The sequence below is a fragment of the Astatotilapia calliptera genome, chromosome 5 (assembly GCF_900246225.1).
Source record: "Astatotilapia calliptera chromosome 5, fAstCal1.2, whole genome shotgun sequence".
NCBI classification, from domain to species: domain Eukaryota; kingdom Metazoa; phylum Chordata; class Actinopteri; order Cichliformes; family Cichlidae; genus Astatotilapia; species Astatotilapia calliptera.
In genome coordinates this window covers 8,390,485-8,415,680 of record NC_039306.1, presented here as the reverse complement: position 1 = coordinate 8,415,680, position 25,196 = coordinate 8,390,485, and the positions used below count along the sequence as shown (strand labels likewise).

The following is a 25,196-nucleotide window of genomic DNA, read 5'->3' as shown; positions in this document are numbered from 1 at the left end:
CGATCAGGGCTCAGCCGGGCAGGGTAACTGGGCCACTGCGAAGGCACTCACTTGTAGCAGCCAAGGGAGAGACCGGTCATCTCTGCCACAGTAACCTTTAAGAGCTTTTCAAGGATCGGGATGTGATGGCGTGGGCGATGAATGATGGTGAAAGTAATGCTCTGATTCATCTGTTGGTGTAAACACAGAATGACTAGCACAGCAGAACAAGATGCAGCTATGGACTCAAATAAGACACAAATGTCATCCAATTCAGTTTTTTAAGGGTAAGACAACTGGAGGGCCCATTATGTGGCCCTGCTCTCCAGACCTGTCCAGGTTGGTTCGTCTGTCAAAGTAAAATGGCAGGACTGCAAATTCTGCTTGACAGCGCATACTCCCCTTAGGGAGACTAAGTGGCATCAACCTGTCCTAGTCACACACTGTTGCTGACAAGGTGATGATGAACACCTTTCATTAAAAAGAGGAAGCTGGGGTTTTACTGTGAGAGAGCATGTTCCGGTCTTAATGTCAAAGAGAATGGCTGGAAGAGGGAGCCTTGGGGCCCAAACTCTATACTGTTTTATATGCCAAGAACTCCTGTATGTCGCCATGATGTACATTAAAAAACCCATAGGACCTGCAATTAGAGGCACACAAAAAGGTGGCTGCTTGGATTAAAGCACTCCCACGAAAATAGTTTGGATCTTGTCACAACTGCAGGTAACGTATGATATTTAGATTTATTGCAAAAAGACTAATCGTTCCAAATTAGAGTCCACAGATTGTGGAGCTTTGGTGCAATTAAAAACACAGATTTCTAGGGGGCAAAACATTGCAATATTGATAGATTGATTGTCTGGTATGGGGGAAATATCCCACCCCACACTCCTTTGCATGCAGATAGCACAACTAGTAAAAGTGGAGGTGGCTGCTGTCTCAGCCTGTAGCAACATTTACAAGGATTTACTGTGAAATTTGAAGATAAGTGGCAGATAGTAGTCTGTCTGCATACATATAGCTTTAGTTTTAACTTGTTTTTAACAAGTCGTGTCAACCTAGCAAGCATAAAAATTACACGAGATGGATGGGACCGCTTTACATGTAACTTCTCTCCTTGTTAAAGGTTATTAAACAGATGATGAGATAGGAGTCAGTAAAAATGAGTAGTTATTGTTAAATCTAGAATAAGGTTATAGCTCAACTCAGTTGTGTAAAGTGCGAATGGATTTGATTTGGCTGCCTCACTGCTGTCCACTAATGAAGCTTTGGCTGCTGCATGTCTAAGCACTAATTGGGTACATTGAAAAAAGCCCCATTAGAACCCATACTAACTGTGTCTTGAGATAGCAGACTTATTTTTGTAATAATAGTGAGTGCTGGGTTCAAGATGGTTGAATTTTTAGTTTGGCAAATCCCATGCGCATTGGAGCTGGCAGGCTACACTGAAGATGCCAATACAGAAGCCGCTTTGGTAAAGCAGTTAAAAGCTGCACAGCTTTAGATATAGGATGCTGTTTTCTGGGGTTGCTGATGCTGCCCTGTTTATACACAATTTTCATTTTACAGTATATTGCTTTCAATTGCATTTTAATCAAATGCAGGGAAAGCGAGCCTAGTGTAAACACACAGAAACGTCAACTGTGATTGCTTGACCCCAAGAGCTTTGGTATTAGGTGAAGAATTTTAAAACATCAGCTGTTGAAATAATTTAACATTGTATAAATCATTAGCCATCTGTGGCAGTGGCTGCAAAATATTTTGGCAACTTTAAGCCCAGTACTTAGAAAACATGGCTTGATAAGCAATACTGACTCATCTGTAATTGCTTTATAGGGACAGGAGCTCATATCTGGCAAAATAAATATTGCAGAGACTATTTTCCCCTGGTCACTGCGATAGCTTTTTGCTGATTATGATACATTTCCCCCCCTTAAATGTATGTATATATATATATATATAGTTTACTTCCATGGGCACCAGAATTAATCAGTGTGGTCTCATTTACTTTTGAGGGGGCACTGGCTTGCAGCCTCCAAACACACATGTGTTTTTAAATGGAAATTTGATGTGCTGTAGCTTGTGGGGATAAACAAAAAGTATTTTACCAGTATAATATAATCTGCAGTATGAGCATTGCTTTAACAATATAACAGATAGCTTTAAGATGGCCTTAAGATGTTTATGATGATGTTAACTTTGTATTTCAGGTGCAGTTATAACCATTTTATACATATTGCATATCTGTGCTTATTAGTGGCTCATGGTTGCTTAAAGCCTGCATTTCCTATGCCAAGTATTGGACTGATAACAGCTGATAATGGCCATTTATGAAGTGAGCTGATAACATTCAAAACAGGTCACTAATGACATCAGCCTCCCCTATATTTTGTATCTTTGAATTTTGAACATGGTTAACATTTTTGCAGAGAAACATCAATGTGAGGATATTTCAAATGTATCCAAGGAAAGCTTTAGACTTGCTACCCAGGCTCTGGGCAATTAGGCATCTCTTTTCTAATTTTATTCAATAGTATGTGAGATAAATATAATATACAGGCAACCTTATGTTATATAAAAGTTCTTTAATAGTAGTGCTACAGTTCTGAAACATTAGACGCTGACCTTTCTTTTACCAAAGGTGTATGTGCTCTGCCACCTTTCTCAAAGCTTTTCTCAAAGGAGCCCTGGACAGCCGCGTTCAGACACAGAAGGTTATTGTCTATATGGCTTTATGAAGTCAGGGCAGTCATTCAAAAGAAAATTTTAAAGACCATTCAGATGCCTGTTGTCACTGGATTGTGTATTGATATTGACAAGTCACTCAAATATGCTTATGTTTTGTTATTTTAATGTTCAAAATGATATTTAAATTTTGTTCTAATTTGTAATCCTTTTGCACAGCATAGTTTAAAAATCCCCATTAAGCTTATATTTATGCTAATAAATCCAATTCATTTATACTTTAAATACTTTAACATACTTAATTTCATTGTTGTTTATCTCACAGTTATGCATCAAATCAAGTTTATTACTGTGTTGATTTATATGTGATTGAAATACATAATCCTTCACATTAGTCCCAATATTTTTGTATTGTTGTCTTTTTATCTTTAGCATAATGTTATTGCACGCATATGAACAGGAACATTGATAATTTGCAGTTGCTCCTACTTTGTGCTGAAAGGCCATTTCAAGTTCTATTTTTTTCAGAACACATTACACCTGTTCATGAATATATGCATATCTCATCAGCCACACTTTGCAAGAGGCAGTTTTCATGCTCACAAGCATTGTTGTGTTGCATGTGAATGCAGGGCTCGAGTTGACGTGCTTGTATAGTTTAATACTTACACTCATTGCTGCAAATTGAATGTAGTTAGTAAGTCGCGCAAACTTTTCAAAATGAAATTCATTTCCAGGCACAGTCATTTTCTTGTTTAGTTATTACTTCAGATGCAGACAAAATAGGACCATCTTCCAAATGTATTTCTGAACATATCTTTGTTAGACGTAATGGGTTATGAATGTGAAATGAAAATAATCACAAATTGGTTTCCAAGGTTGTGTCAGTTAATTAGCACCTGCTTAAGTGGTCAGTGGAGATGTCCACGTCGTACTGTGGGATGAGGCTGTGAACAGCATCAAAAGAGCGCCCATTACCCAAAAATGTTCTGAGTAATAGTGGAAATTATTGAAAGTGTTTCACAGGGGCACTCTAAAGGCTGCATAATGCAAAACAAAACAATGCCACAAATTAGCAATATTACACAATACATAAAGTAAAAAAACCCACAACAATAACAGTAATAAAATGGAGAATTAATATGAGCTGATTTAGTTTAGTACATAACAAGAGCACAAATGAAATCTTAAGGAGCATCACTGCCATGTTCTCTTTTTTTTCTTTTTAAGAAGTGGTCTTTGTGCAGGAAATGACTACTTATATTTGCTGCTGGTAGAAAAAGAAATCTCATTAGCAGTCGAGCTTCATGCTCTGCAAAATTGTCAGTGACATCCTTCTCTCCTGCCCCCTGAAGACTTGTTACAGTGTTCAGGGCAACTTGTGAAGGCATGGCAGTGTAAACTGATGTTTGAACTGTGACATGAATGCAGACAGAGAGGCGGTATTATTTTCTAGAAGAGACATCTTTCTCCTCGAACAATGGCCCCCTTCTTTTTCATTCAGATACTCTTATTTGATATTGCATTGTCGCGCTGTCTTCAAAAGTGTCACATAGCAATTACACACTTGTAAAGACCTATAGGCTGTGCAGTTCAGACATTTGCACATTATGCTCACTTGTTGGCTGATATGCAGGGAAGGTCTGGTGTTTGTTCTTTCTTTGATCTGTTTGTCTCACGTCCAAAAAGATGCACTGGAATTTGTTAGGCTGGCCTCCTACTCTTCTCTTTGTCAGCATAGTCTCTGCTACAGCAGTATTATTTGACTTCAGGTTTATTAGCAGGGTTCAGTTGTGAATAGCTGCTTACAGCACAACAGATGATTCACCAATTTTTCATTACTCATTCTGACAAATGCTGAAACTAGTATTACTGTCTGACACAAATTCCTGCCACAATGTTTTCATATTCTTTCTCAAACAATGCAAGGCAGTGATCACATTTAAGGTCACTGCTATCTCACATTGTATTGGGGGTATTTGGCAAGGATTTCTTTTTTATCTCCTCTCAAGCAATACCATTTATCTTATCCAATCATCTCCCCTTACAGATCAAATAATGTTATATACTTACTTTAGTCAGATCTATGCGCTCCTACTTCTTTTCATACAGGACTTTTTGCTGCTATACCCAACATTCACAGTCTCAATTTTTACTAAGCTTGAATTGAGCTTGGGTCTATAGGCGACTTTCTGTGACATTTCAATAAACAATTTCTTAGTCTTTATTGACAAACCCTGTCAAAGACTGCCAAAGCTGTTCCGCTGTAACAAAAACATCAGCTATGACTTAGACACAGTTGCCAGGTACAATTTTGCTGCACTTATGGTAAGCTGAAGCTGGTGAACAGAAGGCTTTCCAGCCTACATTCTGCCTGCCTGTGCATTTCGTGGTGAATGGCTACTCTCACTTGCAGCTCCGGAAGGAGTGCCCGTACTGTCAACATCTGCTGCAGGTCTCAAAGGACCTGCAGGCTGTTGCACTATAGAGAATGTATGCTTCTAATTCATACAAGCATTTGGATAATGGGAACTCTGTTCCTGAAAAACAGAAAAATAAAATTCATACTCACATCATCAAAGAAAGTCAGAGAAGATGGGTCATAGTGAAAGGTGTCTTTTCAGGTTAGTGAACGGGTGTCCAATCTCATGCTGAAAGCATAAATATAGTAAGTATGCATAAAAAAGCTTGTCTGTATGCATGATAAAAAGATGATTAAAATTAGCCTTCAAGCCTACAAACAAAAACAGACACATTTTCACAGTAGCCATTACATATGAGAGGGTCTGTGATTTCAAAATTAGAGGTTTGCAAATTGATGAGCACTGGTCAGTGGACATTCAGAAAAGGAGGATGGCTGCATCAATGGGATCGTGGTGATGAATTCTAGTCTGACAGAGCAAGTGTAAAATTGATTCGAATTAGACACAGAGAACAATTACATGTTTTGTGTGGACACTATCAGTGTGCACGAAACAAGACTCATTTTCTCATTAATTTAGCTATAATCCTGTGTTGCATACCCAAAGGCACAATACAGTACCTTACTGCAGGGTCTCACGGTACAAAGCGCCTTGAGGTGTCCGTTGCTGTGATTTGGCACAATATAAATAAACCTGAATTAAACTGAAAAGAAGAATGTGTAAACAAAAGGCAGACATTTCATTATGGTTCTGGACACGTGTCAGCATTGTCCAGTCATTTCACTCAAAGTAAAAAAAAAAAGTTGACTCCTAACTAATTATTCTTATTAACGTAAAAATAAAGTTTGCTTCTGAAAAATTGCGCAGCTGTATGAATCTTTGCTATTAGGGGAGAAGAAAAATCTTAACAATAAGCATTAAAGATAAGATATAAGATAAGATCATGAAGAAAAGGCTGCTGAAAAATCACAATGGCATGCAAGAGTGTAAGAAAAATAACACATGCCATGTATACAACATCAGTAAAGATAAGGCAACGTTAAATAAAAAAAGGAAGTAGCAAACTAAGACAAAAAATGGTGCTTTAGTTTTACTCCTACTTGCAGAGTTTAATCCCTATATAAAAAAACAAAACAAAACAACACAAAAACCTGCCTCTTTGCCCTTTTGTAAATGTTATTGATTTCTGTTTGGGGGAAAGAGCGCCCTCTACAGCAACCCACATTTAATACCCATTCACGACCATTTAAAACCGTGCAGTCAAGCCAAAAGAAGCCAGGTGCACATTTTAATTAAAAACACATTTTTCCAATTACAGCTGAAACCGTGAACCTAAAATAAAAAGCGAAGCAAATGTAGTGAGTTCAAGCAAGCTAATTATGGTAAATTAAATGGAAAGTTACAAAAGATAGAATCAAAGCTTAAGGCTACCTAACTTTATATGTTTGCTTAACGCCAGGCTGCAGCACTTGGGAGGTTGATGGCTTCATTTTTATTTTAGCATTCAGGTCTGGGCTGCTTCCTAAAATTTTTGTCTTAAGTTGCATTCATTGGGAACTCTGGGTACTTTAAATCTGGATCTAAGAAGGCAGAGAAGGAAATAAGGAAAAAAGATGAATGTTTTCTCTTAAGGTACCTGGTGAGTCTTTCCAATAAAATAATCGGTGAGTCATTGTCTTTTTTGTTTGTTGGATTTACTGATGGCAGCCTAGTGTAGCGCTGTGTATAAAGTGGGCTGTTGTTAGTGCTGTGCAGCCTGTATTGCTTAATTGTGCAGTTCCATTGTTGGGCTGGATTTGTTAACAGTCATGTGTACAGAGGCTGACAGAAGGCTACATGCTGACAGTGCTGTGTACCCACAAAGCTCCAGGATGGAGCTCATTAAGGTGGATGAATGAGTGGTCAGATCACCTCTTCAGTGCATCATTTTCATGTTATTTCATCTTTGCTTTGCTTTTAAGATGCTCTAAATTGGGTTTACTGTATTGAAAATGACCCGAACAATGCTGGACATGGATGAAAAGAGCATGGCTAAATTATGGCTGGTTTTACATTGAGGATTTAGGCTGTTGTTTAAGCATTTATAATGACTGAAGCTGTTATTTTACTATTTATGGAAAGATTGTTTTGCATTTACGTGATCAGGAAATTGGGCAGCTTTTCATCCGAAAGTCCAAAATAAGTTGGAATTTAGTAAAAACAAACATTCCCCCCCCCCCCCCCCCCACACACACTTATGTCTAAAAACTGTATTGATAATATTTTTAATTTGAACATTTAACATGATTAATTTCTTGCATTTTCTCAAAACTTTAAACACAAAACCAGTTTCAACAGTGCTTAATTGGTACTAAGGGGTCCAAAGTGTGCCAAGAAAATATCTCAGACACCAATTCACGATCGCCAGCCTGAACTATTGATACAAGGCATCATCCATGCTTTTATGTTTATGCCAAATTTTGACTCTGCTACCTAAATGTTTGTGAGGAAATCAAGACTCATCAGACCAGGTAGTGTTTTGGCAATCTTCCATCATTCAGTGTTGGTCAGTCTGTCCAAATATTAGCCTCTGTTTGTTGTTTTGAACTGCCAGGAGTGGCACCTACTGGGGTCTTCCTCTACTGTACCCCATCTGCTTCAACAGTTTCTTCAACGTGTTTTGTGTTCAGTGGTTATTTGAGTTACTGTTTCCTCTCCGTCAGCTTGAAGCAGACTGGGCATTCTACTCTGATACCTCCGGCATCAACAAGGAATTTCTGTCCAGAGAGCTGCCTCTCACTGGAAATGTTCACTTTTTCACAGCATTCTCCGTAAACACTGGAGATGGTTATGCATTTCCTAAAACACTCAAAACAACCTGTCTGGCACCAACAATCATGCCAACTTCAAAGTCACATAAATCACCTTTCTCATGCTTGGTTTGAGCATTAGCAAGTCATCTTGACCACACCTGGGTGCCTAAATGCTTTGCTGCCATGTATTTAACAGAATAGATATTTGAATGAGCAGTTGAACAGGCATACCAGTGACCGATGAGTACGTTTCTTTTTCTTATGAGTAAATCATAGTGTGAGAAACATCATACTAAACAGTTCTTCTATTACTTTACAAATGTGGTCTGTTGCAGCGGGTCAAATTTCTTCTGAAATTACTGAAATGATTTTGCTCTTTCTCCTCTACCTCACAGTTAGTTTCCATCCACTGATATTTTCAACATTCAGCTCAACGTTGCTGGCTGTGGGTTCTGAACTGCCTCAGTTTCGGGCTTCAGGTTTATCATCCTTAGCAACAAGTGCGAACAATTCTGTGTTTAAGAAATGGCATCTGTGCTGTAATTTAACTTTTGCTTCCTGTGGTTACCATTATGCCTCATAACGGAATCACTGTGCAGAATGTGTTTTAGTGAGTGGGGATGTACTTAGAGTTTTACAAAAAGGTTAAAGGAGAATTGCAAATTGCATCTAATTAGGTGAAAACAGTTTAACGTTTTGCCAAAAGAGGGATTGATTCGTTTAGGACATTGAGAATTTGCTTCAGAAAATGCGAGTTAGTGTTTTAACAATTCAGGAAAGCTGTAATAAAGCAAGGTTGTGAAAGCTGAACTGAGGATAGATTTTACTGTTGGTTGTGCAGTCTCTTCCTTCCAGCTTATTTTGTGCTGTGTTGCAGAAATTACAGTAGAAACACTGTCCTGTTGTTAACATTGGGGATATATGGTGCTCTTTGTTAGCTTGTGTCCCCTGTTGACTCTGTGGTTTTTGCTTGTTTGCAGGTCCACTTATGTGTTTCCAAGAAAGGACAAGGTGCAGAGACTTAAATTTTCACATAATCAGCCATCTTCTCTGAGATACACTGAAAGACTACGTTTCTCACGCTGCATGTGGTGGAGATTATGAGCTTGTACTCAGAAGGGAGGCCTTCCGATTCAGGCTTTTACTCTCTAGAGTCCCTGGGCCTTATGTATTTTGTATTAGCTGCTATAGATTAAAATTGTTCATACAATTTTCTCTGGGGGATTGAAGGTGATGGCTCTGCATGAAATTTGTGTTGCATTTTTCTATTTCTCTTGCAATTTATATAAAGAGCCTGGTAGGATTTGGATTCGGCAAACAGACTTAAGACCAGATGAACTGAACAGCGGCTGTATCTCGTGCCCTTAAAGTTTGTGTGACTGCACATCGCTTTGTTCCCATTATCTTGAAAAATCTAACGAGCAGACACTATACTTGCAAAACACTCATTCTTACAGATATGCCCTAGTTTTCCATATGTTGCTGCTTCAAGTGATTCAGTTGGAATTGGGTCTGTCAGGGGAACAGGTTTGATAAGACATAATTCCTTAATCCTGACAGGCAGGCAGGTCTAGCCCAACAGATACAGTAAATCAATCAGTGTGTCTGAGAAGTACCTGCCTTCAGTATCGACTGTGACCCCACCACCCCCATGCTATTCTCACGCACACACTTTCTAGGACATGCTCTATAGTCTCTTTTCGCATTCACGCTCTGTAAATATGAAGCTTTGGTACATTATAGTCTAAAATACAAAGTTGAAAAGCGAGTGTATTTGACCCACAAGATGAAGTATGGTAGGCATCATTACCAAGAGCCGCTTAGTGTCAACAGGAGGCTGGAGATGGTTCACCTCATACCATCTTTTTACTGGGCCATTAACCAGGCTCACATAGTGCGTAAGAATGAGCAGCCTTCAGTGCCTGAGGCTTTGAGAGACCAAGGTGTTTGGATATATTTTAACCTGTAGATTCAAGCCTGCCTTCTGAATCGTATTCAATTCAGGCCCCCAGGTATGCATGTGATGGCTGGTAGGAACTGAAAGCTTTATAGGGAAACATAATGGTGATGAATACTAAGCAGAAATGGCCCCCCTGTGTTTTTTTTTTATTTTTATTTTTATTTTTTTTATTCCCCCCCCCCCCTAAGATGAGAGGCTAAAGAATGCATTGGAGGATAAGACACTGTGAACCATAAGGGTGAGAACTTGAGGATTGTGGAGGTGTGTGTTTCATTGTTAGAGCAAGATAATAGTCATTGAATCAGTCAGTCAGCGAACAGGAAGTCAACAATTTCTCCCTTTCGCATAGCGTCTTCAACTTATTCAAGCAGCATTATATTTCTCCCACCAGACTTCTGGGATAGGAGAATCAGGGCTTCTTCTCACATTTCAGTCCATTTATCTCTTGCTAGATGTGGCTCAGTGGCCTTTAGCCCTCCATTAGCCTGCACCAAAAAACATCCAGCGCAAGTAACCAAAAAAATTTAGGGATGGCCCACTTCTTCTCCCCCCCTCTGTTTTCAACTTTGACTTCCAAATGTCTTCCAGGATCTCCAAAACAACACATTGCATTCGCTGTGTTTGGGGAAAACACAGCGACGGCCTCGTGTTAATAAGCCTTGTTTGCATGTTCTAAAATTTCTGTAGCTGGCACAGAAATGGAGCGGCTCTCTTGTGCGGTTGTCATAAAGTTGATATTTCAAGAGATAAATTACACCCTGGTTTCCTGAGGGTTCTCAGCGAAGGGAAATCAAACGACCACAGTCAGCTATTGCATAATATCATGTCTTAGCAAGATTTACCACATATCTCAGGGTTCTAAATAAATCACAACTGTCAACTGCATTTTGCTGTTTCTGTAATTAATGCGCCCTGGAGATAAAATATTCAAGCTCCCATCTCTCTTTATATCTAACAGTGACAAAACACATCAGATGTCGAGGGAAAGAAATTGGGATCATTTCAGTCATTTTCCTGTCTGTAAAATAGTTTTTCCCATTGGACCACTTTGGTAGTGATGTACCAAATCCATACATAATACTGGACATGATTCCATCAGTGTAACAAGTTAATTGATTCATTTTTCAGCAACATGTAATATGTAGCAGCGGATCAAGTGATCAGATGATTACTAGAAAAATCATTTACTGTTATTTATCAGCAAAAAACATGCACTGATTACTAATTTTGTCTTGCTTGTAATGTTACCAAAATGTAAAAAGGCACAGGTTAGAAATTGGACCCTGAAGAGAACAGCAGTATCTACCGTTATCTTTCATTACAGCAGCCAATCAGTGGGCTTTGCAGGGTGTAGCTCTTTTGATAGCTTTAATTTATTCCTTCATGTCTTCTCTATTTATTGGCGGTAACATTTTTGACTTCTTCCATTTTCACACAAAAGCTGAGCTTCATACTGAGCTGATAAAATGGGACTGAAGGGGGGGAAAAAAACTATGAAACTTTAAAAAGTAAAGGTTGCACTCTAGATGGAATTTAAATTGCATGAGAACTTGTGAGTTTGTGAACAAACAGTAGGCTCAATTATTAATGGTGGGGAGGTGGTGAAAAATTATTTGCATATATGTGCTGATTTAAAACCACTGACCAGAGCAGGTAATAATAAGGTCACCACGTCTTCTTTTGAGGAATCATGTCTGAAAGTCACAATGCAGAATCAACATGGTCAAATTGGAGTCCAGCTCCATCTCACATGCATTTAAACAAAGTCCCCAATAAAACCTCACACATAGTACCTAAACAGTTTGAATATTTTTACACAGTGACATCCTACTTTAAATCATAACTGGTAAATAAAGCTGCAGTTTTACATGTAAGGGGACAACATCTTACATTCAGGTCCTTGCCAAACACGTTCAAACAATGTCTGTGCAGACAGTGGCACAGAAGTGCACTGGTAGTGATGCACTTTTCATCAGCCAGTAATGATTGGTTTGCCAGAACTGAAGGGGGGAGTAACGATTGTGCAGGATTCTGCAAATAGAGGTCTGGTGGAAAAACCAAGAAAGATTTAAAAAGAAACTTGCTGTTCAAAGAATTTATTTTTCTTTACAATTCTTTTCGATAATTCAGTGGTCTGCCCCTTTCTCCAAGTAGCGCAACTGCCAAATTGTGCCATAATTTGAAGTCTTTCTTCTTTGTTGTGTTGAACTAGAGCGTTGTAGACAGACACTGATAAATATTCTCCTCATAAAAGATTAGAGAATTTAGAGTCTGGAGACCTGACATTGTTTGGCAGATGCTAAGTACTATAAAGTGAAGCACCAGTGTAGACGTCGCCTCGTGTCTCTGATGGACTTCTGAACTCACACTCTATCCAAGAGCCAAGGCAAAGCAAGCTAGCTACCTTATAATGATTTATGAAGTTTCCACTGCATTTCTGAGCTCACAGCTTGTCCAACCTAATCATTTAAACAGCAAACTGTATATAAAGCTGTAATTCTTTCATTTGGAGACTAAAAGGAATCCTTTATCTGATGGGTTTTTAGGGTATATGTATTGTTTTTGGCTTTGCGGTTTTTACAATTCAAAACAAATCTGTCGCATATAGTATTTTATTCTTTTTAGATGTGAGCATGCATGTGCATGCAGTTAGAGTGGGGTGTTTTGCTTCACACACACACACACACATATACATCGCGAAAAATATTTGCAGATGCATGCTTCTGGGCTGACAGTGGCTGGCTGGAAAATTTCAACATGTCGGCCAACCCTGACTGATACTCTAATTATTTTTGCAATATACACACTCCCTGCTGATTTTTTATTTTATTTTTTTTCTCCTGAGAATTGAAAAGATGATATCAGTAGGTAAAAAGCTGTTTGAATAATTACTGTGGAAATTGTGCATCCTGACTCTTCAGGAGTATTTATACCTTGGGCCACTTTTGTAAACAATAATTATGGTAAACTGGAATAAGTATGTAGGCAGATTGAGCCAAACTTTTTTGTTTTTATTCTAATTAGGCAAATTAACACCTATATTGGAAGCTGTCGGTATTAACTGCATGGCTTGGCTGAGGCACTGCTGCTTAGAAACTTGACACACTCAAGAGAGAATAAACCTCACATTCAGGCTGCACAGATCTGAATGAGGCTTCTCTCTATTGTAAAGGATGACACTAACGAATATCAAGATTGCTCTTTGTCTCAGATGCGTAGTTTGACAGCTGGCAATAAAAACTCTTGTCATCAAGAACCGTTCTGTAGTTCTGCATGGAGGCGTTTGAAGGCTTGAAGATTTGTATTATCAATATTATGCAAATATGCTTTAGTAGTAACTTTGTGCAGAGCTGGAATTGTGTCTATACTTCTCAATAAATTCCTTATCTGAAACCTGTGTAACAAAAGAGTTTGCATTGTTTTGAGCGCATTAATGGTTATGCTTTATAGTTCCAAAGTTTGGGGCACTAAGAAATAAGGTTCATCTTTAAAGAGAATCAAATTTGCTGTTATATAACAATGAGTACACAATGAGTCATAAATTATTTTTGATGAATGTCTCCCTTAAAATATTTCTGATGAGTTTATATTTAGTGAGAACAAATGTGCTCGATGTAGCACTAACACTCATTATTGACTAAAAAAGAAAATCTAACACAAAACTGACTCACAAAACTGCTCTATAATATACAAGAAGAGAGTAGATGCAGGTAAAAATAATCACTGTGTTTTCTGTTGTAACAGTACTGGAATTACTGTATTGTGGTGCTAAAAATCAGCTCAATGACAGATGGCCTAGCTCACCCTAGTGTTGTGCACCGATTGTATGGCAATTTCTTTTTCTTTTTCAGTTCAAGAAATAATTATTTTCCCCATTCCACTTTTAAGTTTGATTCACCCGATCAATATGTCCTTTTAAGGCTTATTTCAGTAATTTTTTTTTTTCTTTCATTAGAAACATAGTGACAGCCTCTTCCAAGCTCTCAACTCCTTGTGTGCAGCTAAGCCCTCCTCTCTTCATTCATTTTCCTCAGGGCAGCCTACTTCTACCTTCCTATTGATCTGCTGTGCAGCATCAACATGCTGGAGTGTCAATTAGAGAACCCATCCTGCCCATCTGTGAGAGGAGAGCTGCAGCATTTCTCAAACTTTCCCTGGCTCACTTGGCCATCCAGCAGCTGCTCAGGTCTCTGAAGATAAAGAGGGGAATAATCGTTTTAGAATAAATAATAATTTATCTCAGCTATACCCTTGTTCATATTTATAATGTTCCTTTCACAGCACTGATTAGAATGTAAAATACTTGCACTAGCGGTGTGATTTCTAATGTAAAGTGATAAATATTATGAGGGAATTTAAAGGAATAAGGGCAGATCTGCAGAACACATTTGTCTGCTTCAAAGAGAACACCACTTATTTATTTATTTTTTCTCAGGTGGATTGCATTTGTAAGGGTAGGCATGTTGAGGCGAGTGAAGCGAAAACGTTTTATTTATTTATTTCAAATCAAATCAAATCAAATCACTTTTTATTGTCACATCACATGTGCAGGCACACTGGCACAGCACATGCGAGTGAAATTCTTGTGTGCGAGCCCCACAAGCAACAGATGTGCAAACACAACAACACAAACGAGCAAAATACAAGAATGGCCAACCTGAAACTAATAAATATATGTACAATATATAATAGTGTATGCATTTCTGGATGTGTATACTAAATATTTTCCTGTGTGTGTGTGTGTGTGTGTGTGTGTGTGTGTGTGTGTATACACACATTTTTACAAATTAAATAGTAATAAAATAATAATAATAATAATAAAATATATAAAATATACAGAGTTGAATATGTGCAAAACAAGTGGCATTTATATACAGTGTGGAGTGCATAATGTTGAAGTTCCAGTAGTGAAGCTGAGGTGTCTATGACGTGTTCAGCAGTCTGATGGCCTGATGGAAAAAGCTGTCTCTCAGTCTGCTGGTACGGGACCGGATGCTGCAGAACCTCCTTCCTGATGGAAGCAGTCTGAACAGTTTATGGCTGGGGTGACTGGAGTCCTTGATGATCCTCCCCGCTTTCCTCAGGCACCGCTTCCTGTAGATGTCTTGGAGGGAGGGAAGCGAACGCAGGCTGTTTTCAGCATTGTTTCGCTCAGTAACCAAAGTCTGGTGTGTTGCAGATCTCTTCCAGTGGCTTTATTATTTCCAAGACTGGTTTGAATACAAAACAGCTTTCTGGAAATCAGGTTCTAAAAGATGGGGTTGAATGTGAAAACAAGATATTCAACATCAGGTTGTTTTTATTTTTATTTTTTTCAAAGGAGAGCGTGCCACTGTGACATTATTGGTCTTAATGTTTCCTGACCTCGTCAAATCTGTGTATATATTTCTGTCATCCCCATCTACTCTAGGATATCAGCAAGAATACAGCAGACAGGCACTGGTAGAATATCATGAGTCTTCTTGGTTTTTGAAAATGAAGTTCAGTTTTTAAGTATATAACCTGAGTCTCTTTCTGTCTTTACCCTCTGCTTCATGAGAGAGGACGGCTAATGTGCAGCTGCAATTTAAATGGCCAGCGACTGTGTTTCTGAGTAGAAACTAGAGATGGCACGATTTTTAAAAAATTTTTTAAAATTTTTTTTATGTCCGATATCATATATTTGGATATCTGCCGATACCGATATGAATCCGATATAGTGTATTTTGTAATCAATACAACTTTTTTTTTTTTAAATAAATCTCTATAAACCTACACCATCCTCCCTATTCTGATATTTTAAAGAGTACTTAGCAGAAATATTAAACAACCTAACTAATAGGGTTGCCAACTCCCAGCAAAAAAAAAAAAAAAGGGAACCACCCCCCACCCTCCGCCTTGTGATGTTTAATCAACATAATCAACTTTAATTTAATACACGTGCATTTAAAAAAAAAAAAGCAGCACAGAAATCAATTATTTTTCTACAATAATTAAACAGATTCAACATCTTTCTTCAACAGAATTGCAGACTGCAAAGATGGAAATAGTACTATAGCTTACTAGAGTATATATTAGACTTAATAGTTACTATATACAGTAATGGATTTCTATACATTTAATCAGATGAAAACTTTGGTTGTAAGATTCAGATAATTATTTATTAGTCATTTTAAATGAAATAACAAAGAAATATTTTTGTGCCCCCCTTTCCCAGTTAATGCCCTACCTGGCCCCCTGGCAAAACTTTGCTAGACCCGCCGCTGCACAGTTACCAGCTGTGCGCTACGTAAAAAAAGGATCTTGGTGTTATTTGTCTCTCAGAAATAGTTCATAACTTCCGTTCATGTCACCTAAAAGGTAACCCTGTTTCTCCATCACCTGTTCAGCTCTGATGATTCAGTAAGGACAGCTCCTGGTTTCATCTTCATGTTTCCCTCTCACCAGATAACCAAACCGATATCATGACCAGTAGTTTTTACTGCCGTGGCTCCAGCAAACAGCAGCTGATACTAGAAAATTAATATTAAATCAGTTCTAACAACAGCTTATCAAGCTTAAACGTGCTGCTGTTGTTTATCCGCTGGTTTCCTCTTTCTAGCGCAAAGTGAGCGATAAACAAACAAGAAAGACGGGACTTGCGAGAAAAAAGCCGACCAGCTGATCATTGATCAGTTTCATGATTAAAGTAGCAACAGGGGAGGGAGGGGGAGAGAATGAGAGAAGAGTCAGCTTTGCAGCAAGGACAGAATAACTCCAGCTTTGTGTCTGTTTTTCATTCTAGCTGAAGTACAGGGCAAATCGCTTCCTTTTCACCTCAATATGGAACTCCAATGGCCAGTCCAGCTGTGGCTCCATATATCAGTTGTTAAGCTTGATGTGGAAATACTATGCAAACATTCAGAGATGAACTTACGAACTTGCTTTACTTCTCTGGGATAGTTTTCTCCGAGATGAAATGTGGCGGTTTGGAAGCATAGTGAGGCTCCAAATGCTCCACCAGACCACAGACAGGTCTGGCAGACAACAGCCGCTCTATCACGTGATACTGCTCCGATGCGCTGAGCTGGGTTACGCCAAAAAGCGCTTTTTGTGAGGTGATTTTGCGATACCTCGGATCGGATTGCATTTTTTATTTCTCTCCGATATTCGATCCAGTAATTTAGGTCAGTATCGGACCGATAGGTAATATCGGATCGGTCCATCTCTAGTAGAAACCTGGCTTTTTAAAATCAAAGTAGACCTTTTTGGCACAGTCATAACAAAACATCTTTTAGTGTGTTAATTCATGCCATTTTGTTCCCATTGAGAGTACATTAAATTAAATTATCAGCATTGACAGTGAAAATTTTGGTAAACGCTGTTTGTGGTCAGCATTTCAACGCCAAGTTTTAACTTCAACAGGTTTTTGCTTTTAAGCCACACCCATTTCTGACATGACTCTTCATCCCTTGCAAAGATAAATTTTCATGACTTCATCTGATACGTTTTACTGCAGAAGCAAACAGGGAGCAAATCTGACAGCCAAGATGATGAGGTGCTCAAAAAACAGTGTGAGAAGTGGTAGGAAGCTGTCAGAGAAAATCATTCTGACCATTTCAAGAGCCTAACGGGAGAAAGTGGGAGTATGGGACTGATAGGACAAACTAGACAAATGTGCCATTCATCTGTCAGCCTATTTCCTGTTTCTTAAAAAGCTTCAATGACGAAAACTCTCCTGTGTTTGTTAATAATCATATCTCAGAAAAAATAACATGGTTTTCCACAACCAGGTCTAGTTGTGATAACAGACATTGCAGGACAAATGTTATGGTATAGAGGCTAATTTAGATTACAGTGTGAAATCAGCACCATCTCATTCCTTCCAGTTCCCACTTAAAGTCAGATTATTAGTTTTTTGTTGTTGTTGTTTTTTTTAGAATATTTCCATTAGAACTCTCTTTAAATTGAACCCTGTATATATAACTGACCATCTTGTTTGTGTAGGGTTAATGCAAGAAGTTGAAATTCTTGAAAATATATTATTGCTAACATTTTTGGGGTTATCAGTATTAAGGAGTTACTGCTTCCACTGTCGCTTGCAAGGCCGTTTAACATTACACACTGATTTGCCTGAAGGTTGATGGCCTTTTGAAATGAATACATAGTCTGCTCTGAAATATGCTTTTGCACCTGAGGAAAGGTTGTTCTCTGATATGAATCTCCAGTAATTCCTGCAGCTGTCTTTGACATTTTCTAGCTGGTAAACATTTTGGTTGTTTTGCATAAGTCTGTGCTTCGTATGGTTTTTGAGGTATGCTATTAAGGGCTCATCTGTGAATGTGTAAACATTTTGTACTTTCATTCAGTACGTTTGTTTTTCTGAAAATGAAAACAGCGGAATTCCATAAAATAAAGGCAGAACATAGATTTTGTGCATTACATGGAGTATATTCCAGATGTTTTTATAAGCCACACAGTAAAAACACTGATTGTGCTTTCTGTGAGATTCTACGTCACTACTTATCGTGCTGAATTGAAGTCTGACAAGTGGTTTGTTGTAACCTCAATGCTTCATTAAAACAGAATTCATAGTTTTGGCTGAATGGCGATTGCGTCTGAGATGATTAATTCTAAGACAGCCCATCCTGAATGCCCTGAGATCTCTCAAATATCAGAAAGAATTGTCTGCACTGTGGCTGAAGATGAAACACCATAAGATATTAATCTGTAACAAGACAACACAAGCTGATTAACAAGATAATACTTCATGTAATCTTGTGAGATATAAGATCTTCTTCCTTCAGTTGCACATGAGCTACTTCTACAGATTAACTGGCTTTCTTCAGTCTGAATAAGACATAGGAGCTGTCACCCAACCAGCTTTTCTTCTGTTCAAGCAGAAGTTTGATGACATCTATCTTCAAATCTGCAGCCTTGCAGAACCGTTTCTTATTTGAACTGTTCAATGTTTACACCTGTATTTTATTTATTTATTTATTTTTTTAGACTATCTGTACCATGCTATGCTGGCAGCAGCACTCCCCGCCTAAATCTTAGTGTTTGCTTTAATGTCAGATGTGCTGCTGCATGGTTTGCGTTTGATTATGGGGGCTAAGGTGAGTTGGCTGGCTTTCCAGTTGTCATCTGGAAGCAGCAGTTTAAGTGGACCTGCAGTGAATCAACTCTGAAAAATTACTTCTCACTCAGTAGGAGATAGTTGGGTGTATTCAAAGTACCTTGTCACTTCCAATATGCTCTCAATGAATCTCCGCCGTTGCTGATGCAAGGCCTCAACCCACTCTGCTGGAAAACCAAAGTCTACAGCTGTATTTTGTGACTGTGTGCAGGGAGATTGTTCCTTTAGAAGTTATTACAACTTCAGGAATGAGAAGGGTGTAGACGTGTAGATACAAGATGGTTTATAGTGGCATATTTTGTGTGTCAGGCATGTGTGTACTTTTTATCTCAGGCAGAAAAAGGAGGAGGGCAGAAATAATAGTGCAGGGTAGTGATGACCAGATGTGCGTCACAGGAATCAACTTAGAAATTAAAAATCCGTCTTCAAATTTAAATTCAAATGTAACCAATGAGCTTGTTTACGACACCTGAATTTGCAAAGAATCTCGTAACATCATCTAACAGCACTCATAGCAGCAAAACAAAAAAACAAATGCAGTTTGATATAACAAGAAAATAAGGTTTTAATGACTCAGAGTGCTGTTTCTACATGTTTTTGGTTGACTGCTCTAAATGTTCTGCTTAGCAATTTTTCCCCTCTTCTTTTTAATCTATAGCTATCTATATGATGTCAGTGTGAGCAGATATATACCTGATACGATTCTCTCAGGCAAACAACTCTAGCTGTGCACACAGACGTGCCGCCCACATGCTGGTCAAAAAAAAAATCTTATTTTGTGAGGGGCAGCCAATCAGAAGAAAGGTAGTTTAAAGGGAGGGGGAAGGGAACTAGAAATGGCTTCTTCGCTTTCATACACTCCAAGGATAAAAAGAAATATGTCATTGTTCCCCTTTAAGGTAGACCATCTTCCTCTTTTGGCTGCTCACCACAGCAGATGATATGCCTCCATCTCACCCTATCCCTACATCCTCCTCTGTCATAGCAGCCTTCCGTATATTCTTTTTTACTTTCTCCATCAATTGTCTCCGTGGTCCTTGTGTTTTCCTTCTCCCTGACAGCTCCATATTCAACATGCATTGTTTCCTTTAAGACAGATGTTGGACATAAAAGTGGCTCTTCATAGTTAGTTTCAAACTCAGCCCATAAACCTGTTGCTTAAAATACTTAAGTGACTCTGAGGCCCACATATGTATTTTGTTATATTATACTGAATCTATATGGAGTTGGTTTTGCCTGTTGTAAGCAGAAATATATCCAGATAATGCTGAAGTGGTTCTTTAGGCACAAAGGGAAATCTTCTATATGAGAAACGTTTCTTTAAACTCTTGTATTTTTAATGAAAAGATTTGAAGACGTGTATATATCATGGTGGAAATGCTGATAGACTGATAAATACTAATTTCTGAGCAAAGTACTGCCACAGACCAGCAGCCTCATTACTACCACCAATGCTGTCAGCGCAGTCTTATGTTAGTGGAACCATAAAAATGTCAGTACTTTTTCAATTTGTCAATTTGATGGAAAATTGACAGAGAAATGGGAAATATGATAGTCTGAGAATGTCACAGCATTGTGATTGTGGCTGAATGTGTTGCTGACATGGTTGATAGGTGAAAATGAAGCATGTGGGATCATTCTCAACCTTGAGAGTCCATGGCAACCCACTGAAAGCAGAATGGTAAACAGAGGCAGGCTGTGTGAGAGAAAGAAATTAGTTCTGGACCAGAACTGTCTCTTCATTTCCGCATAATAATACTGCAGTAAAAAGGTTGAGGAAAAAAGTATTAAAAAATCTTAGACCAATACAAATCCCTGTGCTTTTTTGCCCCTGTTTTCTCTGTGCTATGTCTCACTTCTCTACTCTTTTTCATCTTTCAGGAATTCACTCTGAAGACTGTGGACCTAAGCAGGCCTGAGGGCTCTGACATATACCAAATCCCTGCCCAGGGGAACAGGGGAGATTAAAAACTTCTGATTGAGGTGGAGAGGAAAGAGACACAGATAGAGGGAAGGAGAGACAGAAAGAAAGCTTATCGTTCACCTTTGTTCTTTTTAATGCCCAAAGTGAAAGATCTCCATAGGCATGTCTGTGAATAACAGCAAACACAAGAGCAGCTGCCCACCACTGTGGTCAGAAGATGGAGTGAGAGAGTGAGGGAGGAGACGAGAACAGGATTACATCCTGTGAAAGAGCCAAGCTCATATTCTACTTTAATTGAATGTTTGGGAGAAAGGAGAGGCATGAGAGCAAGCCTTTTCAGTGCCAACTGCTTCAAGAGGTACTGCAATTAACCCTCTGGCCATCATAAAGTAATACCTGGCTTTTGCTGTTTTCCAATTGCTGGGTTTGGTTGTACACTGTGGATGTGTGCTTGGGCCGTGGTCATGTTTCAGCCCCTGGTGTGTAGACCGGAACGGACCGGCTCTCAAAGAAACGGCCTGATTCCTCCTCTGTTGCTGCTGCTGCTTCTTTACACCTCCCTTAAGCCCGCTCAGGCGGCCAAACCCAAAGGGCCAGGACACACACATTTGAACTCTATTCGCATCGATGGGGATATCTCCTTAGGTGGGCTCTTCCCAGTACACGCCAGAGGGCACGATGGAAAGCCGTGTGGGGAGCTGAAGAAGGAGAAGGGTATACATAGACTGGAGGCCATGCTCTTTGCCCTTGACCGCATCAATAATGACAATAATCTACTGCCCAACATCACACTGGGAGCACGAATCCTGGACACCTGCTCAAGGGACACTCACGCCTTGGAGCAGTCTCTCACCTTCGTGCAGGCTCTGATCGAGAAGGACGGCACAGATGTCAAATGTCTCGGTGGGGGGGCGCCCATTATCACCAAACCTGAGAGGGTTGTAGGTGTTATTGGAGCCTCCTCCAGCTCTGTTTCCATCATGGTGGCCAATATATTACGCCTGTTTAAGGTAAGATTATCATTACTTATTAGCTTGGTTTGTTGGGATGTGCGAATTGCACACAAAAAAAAAAAAATGGATTCCAAATTCCAAATGATGTATTAGCCTGAAAAATACATATGCTTTTGCTTCAGTGATGCACGTAGATACTGTATTTGTTTGAATAATTAATAACACCGGATGGAAAACAGTACAAGCCGCTGAACAATGTGAGAGAACAATAAGTGTTCGATATCTGCTGCCACACAAAGACCAATTTCATAACTTTAGTGAGGAGATGCCTGGGTAAATCTCATCCCGGCTGGTGCCCTGGAGGAGCTCGTTGCTAATACAAAAGTCACAATACAAAAGTGATTAATAGGATTTGATTTCATTTTTGGCCTATAGCCTTTCCCTTGATCACAATAGTGTTTACATTTGTTTACACTACAGAAAAAAATATGTTCTCTTCGTGGACATTTGGACATTTGATAAATTATTCAATACAGATTTTATTATCACGCCAGTCAGCCATGGCAGTCATAATAGTTCTTTTTCACTTTACCAAAGGTATGATTGCTATTTAACGCTTGGCTCACTACAAAATAGCAAACCTTTTTTGACTAAAAAGAACTAGTACTGTCATATGGTAAATGGTAAATGGCCTGCATTTGTATAGCACTTTTCTAGTCCCTAAGGACCCCAAAGCGCTTCACACTACATTCAGTCATTCACCCATTCACACACCCATTCACACACTGGCGATGGCAAGCTACATTGTAGCCACAGCTGCCCTGGGGCGCACTGACAGAGGCGAGGCTGCCGGACACTGGCGCCACCGGGCCCTCTGACCACCACCAGTAGGCAAACATGGGGTTAGTATCTTGCCCAAGGATATTTGGCATGCAGCCAGGAGGCAGCCTGGGATCGAACCACCGACTTTCTACCGACATATTTGAAAAGGTTTCATGGGTAATTACACCTTTTTGCAAAATATTAGACAAATCACTTTCAGTGAGATGAGGTAGTGGCTGATTTAAATTCAGTGATAATTAAAACCAGGAACTTTTCCTCACACAAACTTGGGGCTAAAAAAATATTTTAATATTTATACAAGACCCTGACTCCAGATTTTACCTTCACCTTGATCTTGCATGGAAATTTGTGTCTATTACTGTCCTTTTCTTGCTTATGCTGCAAGGTCAAAGGGGAACTCAATCACACTCAAAAACATTCTTTCAGCTGATTCAGTGTTTGCCCAAGGACACTTCAACAGAACAGGTGTTTGCTGTCATCAATTCTTTTAAAACGTCAGTATCTAAAATGTTAGATGAGGAGCTGCAGATTCAACTCGAAGCACACTGCTGGACATTTTTTCAGTGCTGTATCACTGTACACAACACCAGATGAAAGCACAGCAAGCCACACATAGATTTTACTCGGGCAGGACACGTGGGTATATTGAGGGCTGCCCAAGTATATTTTGAAACCAGCCTTTTTATTTAAACTTCTGTTATATATAAGAGTCCTAGTAGCTGCCTCCGACGCTGAAAAGTGAAGCTAATACAAAGTGTCAAAAACTCCTCTTCCTAGAGTGGCCACAAAAGCCAGTCAGTCCCCATAGACTCCCACTTTTAAACGTGGTAAAAAGCATGTTTATGGATATTGTACCTTTTTATAACAACTATATATAATTTTTCTTTTTTTTTTAAATAACATGTTCATTTGGATACTGGTTAAAGTGCACGTTAAGTTTGCAGCATGGCTGCTTCATTTCACAGATGTGGTGGCACCTGCAGCCATTTGCTGTCTACTAGATTGTGCCTCCTCTAATGTGGGTGACAGACAGTCTTTGTGTGGTTGACATCACTTGGCAATTAGAGATGTAATTACTTTACAGACAGCACTGTAATTCAGGTGTGCTGCACCTGTGGAATTTCTGGCAGCTGACCAAACACACTAGCGTTAGTTCGTAACTTAGAAGTCTATCCTCTTGTCCAAACATGGCAACCTCAGGCTCCAGAAAATCAACATGGTGGAAACCAAAATGCTAATACTAATGCTTCAAACTGTGGAGTCCAGAATATTATGTGATGTAACAGTGGTTACTTCCATCTTTTATATACAGTGTATGCTGCCAACCAGCTAACTGAGACCCTTTATCTCGTGCACGTTTCTGTACTGGCAACCAAGTTGCTTTTGTTTCAGCTCTTTATTAAACACTGCACGCTTACATACAGTACTGTGCAACAGTTTAAGGCAGGTGAGAGAAAAAATGTTGTAAACAAAGAATGCTTTCAAAAATGGAAGTGTTAATCATTTATTTTCATCAATCAACAAAATGCAGTGAATGAACAAAAGAGAAATCTAAATCAAATCAATATTTGGTGTGACCATATTTTGCCTTTAAAACAGCATCAGTTCTTCTAAGTACACTTGCAGACAGTTTTTGAAGCAACTCGGCTGGTCAAAACATGTTCCAAACATCTTGGAGAACTAACCACAGATCTTCTGAGGATGTGGGCTTCCTCACATCCTTCTTTCTTCATCTAATCCCAGACACACTCGATGATGTTGAGATCAGGGCTCTGTGGGGGCCATACCATCACTTCCAGTACTTCTTGTTCTTCTTTACGCTGAAGATAGTTCTTAATGACTTTGGCTTTATGTTTGGGGTCATTGTGCTGCTGCAGAATACATTTGGGGCCAATAAACAATCATTTATATTTCTGAAAGCATTCTTTGTTTACAGCATTTTTCCAAACCTGCCTAAAACTTTTGCACAGCAATGTCATGAAAATATCAAAGGGTGTTGGTGAAATAAAGAGTTGATCAGCCTACCATATGTTCATTTTTCATTCATTAGTTTATTAATGATTAGTTATTTGTAATTTTTAAGCCAAATGCTTAATTCAAAGTAGAACTGGGCGATATGAGATTTTTTTCATATCACGATATGTTTTTTTCATTTCAGGCGATAACGATATCTATCACGATATAAGCCAAATAACTATATTTGTAAGATTTAAATGTGCCGTTGCTCACAAGTAAAATGTGAAATAATCAGCAGCTTGTTTTTATTTAAATATTTATTTCCCATAATAAGTTCAACAGGGTAGACGTACTTAAGGAACATGAGACTTTTTCAGATAAATAAAGGCAAATATTGCAAACTACACAAAAGGCAGCCGCTAAAGCGTTTAAGTTTCAAAATAGAACAAACGAAACAGACTAAATTGTCAATTCCACTTAGAAACAAAATATTAATTCTAAAAATAAATCTTAGTTTGTTTTACAGAAGAACAGACAAAACTGACTAACTTTTGTCAGTATCAAATAAACTGAGAACTAAAAGG

The 25,196-nt window shown here is 38.8% G+C and overlaps 1 protein-coding gene across 7 annotated transcripts in view; it reads left to right on the top strand.

The window, feature by feature from the left end:
* The window catches only part of grm4 (glutamate receptor, metabotropic 4), a 194,994-nt gene that overhangs the window by 11,168 nt on the left and 158,630 nt on the right, over positions 1 to 25,196 (top strand). For 2 of the 7 annotated variants that reach the window (XR_003272395.1, XM_026167025.1), the window contains exon 2: positions 20,818 to 21,870. Coding sequence is in view for 6 of the 7 variants with exons in the window: in XM_026167025.1 (XP_026022810.1) it covers positions 21,304 to 21,870 (567 nt within the window). In the remaining variant the exon portion in view is untranslated. The other 5 variants (XM_026167030.1, XM_026167028.1, XM_026167029.1 and 2 more) reach the window with 5 other exon arrangements.